The sequence below is a fragment of the Fringilla coelebs genome (assembly GCF_963513975.1).
Source record: "Fringilla coelebs genome assembly, chromosome: 15".
In the NCBI taxonomy this organism is placed as follows: domain Eukaryota; kingdom Metazoa; phylum Chordata; class Aves; order Passeriformes; family Fringillidae; genus Fringilla; species Fringilla coelebs.
The window spans coordinates 12,768,728-12,779,064 of NC_140041.1; the positions used below are offsets into that span (position 1 = coordinate 12,768,728).

At 60.3% G+C, this 10,337-nt stretch overlaps 2 protein-coding genes across 2 annotated transcripts; both read left to right on the plus strand.

The window, feature by feature from the left end:
• Nucleotides 1–886: 886 nt before the first annotated feature.
• On the plus strand, nucleotides 887–2,795 carry SMIM3 (small integral membrane protein 3). The gene is made up of 2 exons (XM_084215796.1): nucleotides 887–1,145; nucleotides 1,803–2,795. Exon 2 carries the CDS (start codon nucleotides 1,804–1,806, stop codon nucleotides 1,981–1,983), a length of 180 nt encoding a protein of 59 aa, XP_084071922.1. The 5' UTR covers nucleotides 887–1,145; nucleotide 1,803; the 3' UTR covers nucleotides 1,984–2,795.
• A 4,522-nt stretch (nucleotides 2,796–7,317) lies between these two features.
• On the plus strand, nucleotides 7,318–10,092 carry GPX3 (glutathione peroxidase 3). The gene is made up of 5 exons (XM_084216139.1): nucleotides 7,318–7,510; nucleotides 8,501–8,654; nucleotides 8,852–8,969; nucleotides 9,162–9,261; nucleotides 9,352–10,092. The coding sequence occupies exons 1-5, from the start codon at nucleotides 7,424–7,426 to the stop codon at nucleotides 9,580–9,582; spliced, it is 690 nt and encodes a 229-aa protein (XP_084072265.1). The 5' UTR covers nucleotides 7,318–7,423; the 3' UTR covers nucleotides 9,583–10,092.
• The last annotated feature ends 245 nt before the right edge of the window (nucleotides 10,093–10,337 follow it).

Sequence of the window (10,337 nt, forward strand, 5' to 3'; positions counted from 1 at the left end):
GCGCTCAGCGGGCAGAGCTGGCATCAGCAAACCCCTCCCAGTGTGCTGCTGGACAGCCCCAACAAGCCCGAGCCAGCCTGGCCTGTGGCATGAACCACCCACCCTCACCCCGGGATCCATCCCCACACAGCGCCCACAGTCAATCCCTGCCCTCTCCGGCTGCTTGCAGCTCCACAGGAAAGCCCCGTCCATGAGGATCTGCCGCTGCTCGAGATAAAAACCCCGCGGTTTTTATCCGCCTGCAGCAGCTGGAGGGGCAGGGAGGAGGCTGCCTGGGCACTGCTCCCCACAGAGCTGCGTGTCCAGGAGCGCTGGGAGCACAGGGGTGTCTTGGGAGCATGTGGTAGGGCTTTCCACCAGGAATCCCACAGGTTTCCCTGGGAAAAGACAGGAGTGGAAGGTGCAGTGTGTGGCTTCCACCATGACTGACACTGAGCTTGTGTCCCAGAAGGAAAGTTGGGCCATCCCATCTTGCTTTTGCCATTCAGCATCACCAGTGGAGTGGAATATTCCACTGGGCACCAGAAAAAGCCTTCCCAGCCGGCGGGCTGAGCTCTGTCCCCTCTCTGCCCGTGTCTCTGTAAATCACCCTGCCCGAACCTCTGGGGACTGCGGGCACTGCACTGCGGGCGGCTCTGGAGGCTCTGGGTACTCTTGCCCTGGGCCTCGGGGGCAAGCGGGTGCCTGTGAGCCCCGCTGAGGCAGGAAGGCGACGGGGTAGGGAGGACCCTTTGTTAAGGACTATAAAGTGAAATGTCCCCACAGTCCCTCCCTGAGACCTTCGGGTTCGGCTCCAGAGGCACTCCCCCAGTGGAACCCCATTGTGGGTGGGATGAGGTGGAGCGTGTTCTTATTTTATCCTGATGTAGAAAGACGTCCTGCCTTGCTTTGCCTTTCCTTCCTTTCTTCCTTCATTCCTTCCTTCCCCTTCCTCCTATCCCCTTCCCCTTCTCCTCCTCCCCTGCCGTCTCCCGCGGGCCAGGCCGTGCCGGGCCGGGCCGGGCCGGGCGGGGCCAGGCGGAGTCTCTTTCTCTCCCGGCGCGAGTCTCTCTCTCCCGGCGGGATCTGCCGCTGCCGCCGCTTCTCGCAGGAGCTGGAGCAGGAGCCGCCTTCGGAGTGGGAGCCGGAGCCTGACAGCGCCGCAGGTACGGGGATGCGGGCAGGTAGGACGGGAAGGGTGCGGGCAGGGCACAGCAGGGCAGGCGGGGCTCGGGCAGAGCACAGAAGGGCACGGGCAGGGCAGGCAGGGCACAGACAGGGCACGGCAGCTGCCGCCTCTCCCGCACGGTATCGTCTCCCCCGCCCCCGAGGTGCCGGGGCAGGACGGGGGTACAGCCCGGGGGTACAGCCGGGGAGGGGGGGTCCCCGCTCCCCAGCCCCTCGGTCCCCTTCAGCTGGTGGATAACTCCGTGACTCAGCTCGAAGTGCGGGTGGGGGGGACACACACGAGGCTCCCCAGAAACGAGGGGCCTCCCGGCTCACCCGACCCTACCGTGTCCCCACGTGATGACAGACCGGTGAGTGACCAGCGGGACACCCGGTTGTGGCTTCCCTTTATCAGTTCCTGTAACAAACAGTAGCAGTTAATAGGGAAGTTTTTCCCTGGGCTTTTATCCAGTGCCTTTAAAGCATGCTGTAAATCCTGCGGGTAATTGAAGGAGCCTTTACCAAAGGCTCTCAAAGGAGCCCCAGGTGAAACCACAAGGGTGTCTCTGGAGAGAGCAGCAGCAGAGGAATGGGGGGGACTCTGGCTAGGGGAGGGATGGATGGGGCTGCTTCACCACTCTGTCTTTTCCTTGCAGGATGGACCTCCCTCACCTCACAAGTCCCACCGATCTCCCCAAGCACATCCTGGATATCTGGGTCATCGTGTTGCTCATCCTGGCCACCATCCTCATCATGACAGCACTGCTGCTGTGCCCAGCCACGGCCGTCATCATCTACCGAGTCCGGACACACCCCATACGCAACGGCATCGTGTGAGCCACGGGCAGCTCGCTGGGCTGGGGGCTACAGCCATGGGACCCTGTGGCAGGCACCTTCACGGGGCGCCCTGAGAGCTGGAGCCTGGCTAGGAGCTGGGGTGGGCCAGTGCCCAGACCTGCTCCTGTGGTTGGCTCTTGCTGGGTACCCACTGCTCATCTTGCCCACTGAGCTCACGGGGACTGTGGGGGAAATGCCAGCGTGGGCAGCAGTGGGGAGAGGTGTGACTTTGTGGACACATCCAGCTGGAAATATGTCACTCCATGAGAAAGGCAGGCTGGTCTCAACTTCACTGGTGACACTGTCTCCTCCCAGGCAAGCAGCAAGGAGTGGAAATGCCTGACAAAGTTATTTCTTCTTTGGAGTCCCAGTTGTCAAGGTGGTTGGGGAAAAAAGAGTCAAAGCAAGATGGATGTGGCTTCTGGTTGTGCATTTAGTGCTTGGATAAAAGCATCAGTGACAGAGCTTGTGCTGGCTGCACAGCAGACCGTGCAGCTGGCACCAGCTTCTCCTCTACCCATTATCTGCAGAAATGGTAGGAAAATCCTGCAGGACTCTTGGTTCCTCTGGGTCTTGTGGGGCAAAGTAGTGTGTGCAGTTCCTGCCAGCCCTCCTGTCTGCATGCTGGCTGCACTCCCCACTCCTGATAGTGAGAGCTTCCACTGTTTGCCCAGCACACCAGCCCTGCTGGGGAGTCTGTGCATGCCTCACCTGTGCTGGCAAAGCAGGAGGAGCAGGTTTGTGCCCAGCCAGTGGCACGGGATCATGTAAGCTCTTGTATTGCCCTTTGTTATGAAATAAATGGACTTTATCCTTCATGTGAATGTGTTGTGCAGCTCTGTCCACACTCAGGTGGTGTCTGGCTCTGCAGGATCTGGGATACTTTGCAGCCTCTCCAGAAACCCTCCCTGCTCTGACCTCCTGCACTGCCTTGCCTCAAGGTCCCTGGGGTCCTACCCTGCCTTGGAGCCCAGCAGGAAGCTCACTGCCAGCCCAGCCCCACACTTCAGGAGGGCAAACCTCAGTCTGGACCCCGTGGGTGGGAAGGATCCCTCAGGATTTTCTGACAGTGGTTGTGGCTGTTTTTATCCCACTCGGGTGACCGGCACCACTTCCCTCACAGCAGCCTCGTGCCGGGTCAGTGTGGCAGGAGCCCTGGGGCTGAAACGGCGTCTTGGTGACTCACAGCAAGGAAGGTCACAAAATAAACAGCATGAATCAGGAAGGATGTGGGGAAACACTACGGTGATGCTGGTGGGAATTGTTTCAATCCAATTTTCTGTGCTGAAAAGAGCAATCAGCCCTGCAGTGTTGGAAACCCTGTGTGGCTTGATCCACAACATCCAGATTTGGGTTTGCATTGGGTGGTGGGGCCAGAGGGGCAGGAGGTTCCCAGGGAAGCAGGACCTTGGGCAAACACCTCCCACCTTGGGGAGGGAGCCTAGCTCAGGGATACAGACCCTGGGGAGCAGACGTGCCTGCACTGCAGCCACTGGCTGTGGTTGTGCTGGGAGGGAGCAGACACTTATTCCTTGCCCAGCCAAATAAAACATATTTCTGTTTTGAGCTGTCAACTCTCTCTTCCCCTCTCGAGTTGCAGAGTTTGAGGCAAATAACCAGAGTTATTTTCCTGTTTTTCTTCCTCTCTCTTGCTGGCACGGTGCAGCAGCAGCTGGAGGACATTACAGATGTGCAGGGTGGGAGCAGCCCTGGCTCTGCTCTCCCCTGTGCTCCACCCTACCATTGCTTCCCTGGGGACAATGTGGGGATGGCCAGCAGCACCAGGAATTAGAGCTGAGCAGCTTTGCTATGAGAGAAATAGGGGAGAAGCCACAAACATTGGAGTGGTTTGGGAAGGAAGCCTGGTTTGGAGCAAGACACAAGGAAAAGCACGGAACACCTCCCCCCCATCCATGCAACCATACACGATTGCTGTTCCCACCTCTGCCTTCCCCTTGTCAAGAGCAGCAGAGGGAAGTGAGAGATTTCCTTTCTTGGTGTGAATTTTCTGTGAAGTTTCAAACCCGTGGCAAACATTTCCAGGAAAGGCCTTGGAAAAATGGGTTTGCTCATAACAACAACAAACATGGAGCTAAATGGCAGCAGAGGTAAAGCAGGGAAAAGTCACAACATTTTTTAAAGCATTAAGATGGCAGAGAATTAATTTAAACTGGATTTCCAACATTGTCAAGTCAGAAATTCCTCCTCCAGGAAGCAGAGAGATAACCAAATCCCCCTGTGGCCCTGGCTTCAGTGCCTGGACAGTGCTGGAGCTTGGAGGCAGTGTTTGCATGGAGTTTTGCCAAGGAAAAATGCATTTCTGTAGAGAAGTGGGTCCTGCTCTGGTGATGTTGTAGCAGGCAGGGTGATGTGGGCACTGAAGTGATTCAGCATCCACTGGAATGCTTCCCTGGAGGTGCTGGCATGTGCCAGGAGCTGGCTGCTGGCCCTTGGGGGCTGCTGCTGGGGGAGGCAGATAGGCCAGTTCCAGAAGGGAGAAGGGGATGCAGGATGCTGGCTCTCACCTTGCCTCCGGGCAGCCTCCCTTTGCAGGGGGAAGGGGGAAAATAGGCCAGGGCATTTCTCAGGGAGTAAATCTCCTGGAAAAGGAAGGGATGGCAATGCTGGAGGGGGCAAAGCACATATCCTGGGGGCTGTGGGGGCACTCGGGAAGGGGACCCCCACTCCAAAGGGTGCTGGGCACTGTGCCCAGCAGGGAGGCTGCTGCTGAGCCAGGGCAGTGTGTGGGAGCACACGGGCTGGGGCAGAGCAGCGAGGGCTGGGTGAGCTGTGAGCTGGCAGCCTGGGGAAGTCTGTTGCTCAAAGAGCTGGGGCCTCTCTCCTGGCAGAGCTTGCTCTGCTTTTGCTTCCCGTCGCACACTTAGAACAAAGGTTCAGAGGTTGCCCTGGGATTGATGCCAGGCCAGGCTGCCAGAGGGAAGCTACACTGCTGCTAGCCAGAGCAATGCTGCCTGCTGCTGCCCAAGCTCCCTACTACTGTTCTGCCACGCTGCTGGCACCATCCCTGTCCCTCTGCAAGAAAATACCTCTGGGTCAGCTCTGCAATAACCCCAGCAGGCAGCACTAGATGGTGCCCATCACTGCTTCCACATTCCCCGTGCTCAGCTGGGGCTCTGCAGCCCTGGCACGTGGCTCAGGGGACACCAGGGAGGCTGGTGGCAGCGGCAGCATGGGGGCCAGGGATCTGGAAGTGCCTGGCCTCCGGCCCCGGACTCCTGCCAAACATCTGCAGCAGGCGGGAGCTGGCTCCTGCCCAGCTCTGGTGGAAAACAACTGAGCAGGACGGTTCGTGCGAGGGTCAGCCTGCCCTGCACGGCCGCTTTATGGGGTGGGGGACCCCAGTCCTGCAGTGTGCACCCTTCAGCATGACGTGGAACAGCGCGTTGGGAACACTGGGTGACATGCCTGGGATGCCAGGGAAGATCAGTGGCAGAGAGGGAGTCCATTGGCTGTGTCTCATTAACTCCTTCCCCATTCCCAACCTCCACCAAGGCTGATTTGGCACTGGGACCCAAGGAGGTGGGACTTGGATAAACAGGTCCCTTATTTTTATTTTGGTTTTAGGAAAACCTAGTTCAGGAGTGACTCAGACTTTCACTGCTCATGGCAGGGATCAGGGACACGTGGAAGGGACACAACCACACTGTGCCACACACCACTATAACTGGATGTGGGTGGCTGTTCCTGTGGTGGGAAATGTGGGGCAGGGAGCTCAGTCCTTGAGCAGCTCTCCAGGCCTCTCCCAGCTCTGTTGCAGTAGGTGGCTCAAGCCCTGGTCAGGATCAGAACTGTGAGCTTGGGGAGCACAGCACTGAGCACACACTGGTCCTTGTTGGCTGCAGGATGCAGAATGTGCAGGCCAGGAGCTGCAGCCCCATGGCCTCAAACCTCCCTAGAGCCTGGGAAGTAGGTGGGGAGGATCAAACCCTGGTTTTGGCAAGGAGCCACCTCGCTCCACTCACAGCCATATCTGTGAGAGACACCCGGAGGACCCCTGTGGCTGACCCTGGCTCTTGGCATGTTGTGATGGTCTCTGTGCAGTGCCCAGGCAGTGGCTGAGCATCCTGAGGGTTTGCCTGGACCTGGGGGAGCACCCCACACTGCTTGGGGTCCAGGCAGGGCAGAGCTAAGCCATTCCCCCAGTAGCAGTGCAGGTTTAAAGCTTTGGGAAATGCTGCCAGTGACAGAGAAACACACAGCTCCCCTGCTCCGTGGCTTTTCTGTGTGCCTGGGAGATGGACCCAACCCCCAGCCCTCCCACGCCAGCTGAGGCTGCAGTTGGAGCCTCACAACACCAGCCTTTCCCAGGACATGGTGTTCCTTCTGCTGAGAAACACAGACTGGGAGATTGCTCCCCGCTTCCTCTTAACCCGTGGCCTCACTCCCCTTCCTTGGTGGCATCTCCAGCAGCTGGCTCAGTAACAGCATCGAGGCAGGGCTGACCCTGCATTCTAGTAAAGTCAAACCTCCTGCTGGCACTCATGGTCCCCCCAGGGACTCAGGGGACCACCCCATACTGTCCTCCAGCCCAGGCCAGCCTCACCTCAAAACCACAACTCCCCCAGCTCCCCTCCAGCCAGTTAATTCTCCCAATGAATAATTTTTTGGGGGGGATTTCAGGGAATTTACACCTCACCACGGATATTTTCCTTGGAGACAGCCCAGGGTAAACGTTCACATTCCTTGGCTAAGCAAACAGGACCCTGGAAACTCCTGCCCCTGGGGACACCCAGCAGTGCCCTGCCCATGACCCCAGCAGGGTCACCGTGCAGCCACAGCCCCTGGCAGGAAGGATCCTCCTCCGGAGCTGCCTCTAGCAGCACCTCTCTTTGCCGGGCACCCAGGAGAGGAGCGGGATCAGCTTTCCCCAACCCAGCCCAGCCCAAGCAGCCATTGGGGGGCACCCAGCGAACCCCAGCTCGGCCTCCCCAGGCTGCTGCTGGGGGGGTTTGGTCCCTGCTCCTCGGGTGCCAGCGTCCCACTTGGGGGGGAATGTCACCCTGGCTAGGTGGCCTGAGCAGGATGGGGTACCTCTCCCCCCACCCCGTCACCTTCTTCCCCCCTTCCCCCGATATCTCTCCCCCCACCCTGCGGGTTTAATCCCGGCTCGGGTAACACGTTGCATAAACCCTCGGCACATGCCGCTGCCCCGTGTCCCCCTGGGTGCCCCAGGTCCCCGCCAGGCCGTGGTGCCACCCCCGGGCGGTGTCTGTCCATGTGTCCGTGTGTCCGTCCCAGAGCCCACACGGTTAACGCGGCCCCGGCCCGGCCCCCCCCGGTCATTGGCTCCCCCCTCGCAGCCCGCAGCTATTTCTCGGCCGCCGGGCTCCGAGGTGACAGCAGGCGACAGCGGCGCTTGTCCCGGCCGCTCGCCCCGGGCTGTCGGGGGGTGCTGGCACCCCGCACCCTGCACCCAGCTATGGGGGGCTGCTCCCGCAGCAGCTGGATTTTGCCCCTTTTCTTGGCTGGGCTCATCCAGCTGGGGCGAAGTGAGGAGAGGGAGAAGGTAAGAGGAGGGGGACACGGCCACGGGGCGGTCAGGGGGGTTTAGGGGGTGTGTGACACCCTGGGGACTCGCCTGTTCCCCAGGCTCTCTGCAGGACTCCCCGGGGCGCGGGTGGGGCACGGCGGCCCCATTGAGCCCCCCCTCCTTCCCCCTGCAATCCCGGTGCCTGAATCACGGGGAGACTTTCTGAGTTGGTTCTTGCCAAGGGCCAAGAATCGCTATCCTGGAGTTGGGAACAAAGGGGGACAGCCATGTGTCCCCCAAATGACGTCACCGGGGCAGAGCACGGGGGCTTTTTTTCCCTGCAATGCCCGGGTGGGCTCCCCCATGTCGGGAAGGTGGGAGACCCACCGTGTCCCCACAGCCCAGCAGGCAGGGGCACTGTCACCTCCCACAGGGACCCCACAGTCCCACGGAGCCTTCATTCCTCGAGTGCAGCCCCTGTGATTTCACCTCTTGCCAGCTCCCAAAATAGCCCCTCCGTGGCACTTGGCTGAGCCTGGGTACCCTGAAGGGGACAGGAGGTGGCTCCTCTGGGTTAACCCCTGTGGCCCCGGATGCAGAAGCTGCTCCAGCCCGACCCTTCCCGGCCCGTTCCCCATCCCACCGGCACCCCCTGCCCTGCCCGTGTCCCGCAGGGGCGGTGGGTCCTGCTCCCTTGCCCACAGCCTCGGGATTCTGGCGCTGGCGCCCCCCGTGCTCCGGCTGTTTTGCAGCCACTCGCCTTCCTGCTGCTCCCTGCTCGGTAAACATTCCCCCAGCTGCAGCCAGACCCCCGCGCACCCGCACGCCCCGGCCAGCCTGTCCCACCACCGCCACCTTGGCACGCCGCAGCGCGGCTGCTGCCAGCGGCATTCCGGGCAGGGGACACAACGCTGGCAGTTGTCCCCGCAGCAGGGCTGGCCCCATTGCCCTGCTGGCCGTGGGGATGGGGAGCGGGGTGGCCGGCAGCCCCCAGCCCCCTCTCACGGGATGCTCCTCGCCCCACAGGTGGACTGCTACCACTCGGTGAACGACACCATCTACAACTACGGGGCCCTGACCATCGATGGGGACGAGTACATCCCCTTCGAGAGGTACAAGGGGAAGACAGTGCTCTTCGTCAATGTAGCCACATACTGAGGCCTGACACTGCAGTATGTTGGTAAGGGTCCTGCAGGGCACAGGCTCCTCGGGGGCAGGGCAGGGCCCCACGGTCCATTCTGCTTCAGGGAGCTGGGGAAAGGGTTAATGCTTGCTCCCCAGGGCCTAGCCCGATTGGAATGGTCGCAGATGGTAAATGCAGGTGTGGAGGTATGCTCAGCCCTCTGCTAACCCACTTCTGGCTCCTCTTGCATGCAGAACTGAATGCACTACAAGATGAGCTGAGAGACCAGGGGCTCGTGGTCCTCGGTTTCCCCTCCAACCAGTTTGGGAAGCAGGAACCTGGCCAGAACTCAGAGATCCTCCCTGCGCTTAAGTGAGTACGGTGGTGGGGGCTGTAGGACACCTCACTCCCTTGGCTCTGCTGGGGTCCCAGCCAGGCAGTGGGAGCATAGGCTGCAGCTGCTGCTGGCTCTGGACCCAAACAAGGCGTTTGGGGTCCTGTCACCACCCCTGTGCAAGCACCCAGAGCTGTCCATTGCACAACATCCTGTTCCCTGCCTTGTAGGTATGTCCGGCCAGGAGGTGGCTTTGTTCCCAACTTCCAGCTGTTCCAGAAAGGGGATGTGAATGGGGCCAAGGAGCAGAAGATCTTCACCTTCCTGAAGGTGGGTGCTATGGCAAGGGGAGATGAGGGGGACAGACCCAGTTTGCTTTTTGGAGGGGCAAGGCAGTGATGCATTGACTCCCCATTGCAGAATGCCTGTCCCCCGGTGGCAGAGGACTTTGGGAACCCCAACAGGCTCTTCTGGGAGCCTCTGCGGAACCATGACATCAAGTGGAACTTTGAGAAGTTCCTGGTGAGCCCCGAGGGCGTGCCCATCATGCGCTGGTACCATCGCACCAACATTGCTGTCGTGAAGAAAAACATCATGACCTACCTGAGGCGGCGGCAGCAGGAGCACCACGATGAACAGCAGGACCAGTAGAGCCTCGGGCTGCTGGCACGAGGGCCAGCATCCCCCCCAGCTGCTTCCCATTCCATTCCCTCCCCAGATGTTCCCCGGCAGCAGGAATCACACCCTGTTCCCTCCATTGCTGTCTCTGGCATCCCCCAGTCAAGATGCTGGGCTGAGGATCTCATCGCTGAGAGCTCAGTGATGGCAGTAAATACATCCAATATCCCTGTGTCCCACCTTCACCCCTGGTGGTGACACACCCTGGCCTCCAGCTTGCCCCCTCCTCTTCACTATGCCAGGCAGTGGGAGGATGCAGGGGCTGGCTGTCCCTGGAGGAGACCACATCTCCATGAAGGCTTGGCCCGAAAGCCCCAGGCTGGGGCGGGCCCAGCCTGAGTGTGCCGAGCACGGAGCAGCTCTTCAGTGCATTCAGGCTGCCCGTGGTCCTGGCACACAGACGTGCTGCTCTCCCGGTTGGGGGTGGCTGGCCCCTCACCAACCCACCATAGAAACACCAAATAAAGGCTCTGCAAATGTGCAGCCGCACGTGTTGGCCAGGGGTAGGGGAGGTAGAGTGGGGGGCAGAGTGGCCAGCCTGGGGGTAGCAGTGCCTGACTGGAGAAACTCAATTTTTTCCACAGTAACTACAGACATGGACTTATTGTCACAGTATGGGGAGTGAGTGCAGAGCACAGATGGGCAAAAAGGGCTGGAGGCAGGACCAGGGACGACCCCCAGTGAGAAGCATACTGGAATCCTGTGCCTCCTGCTGTCACACCTGTGAC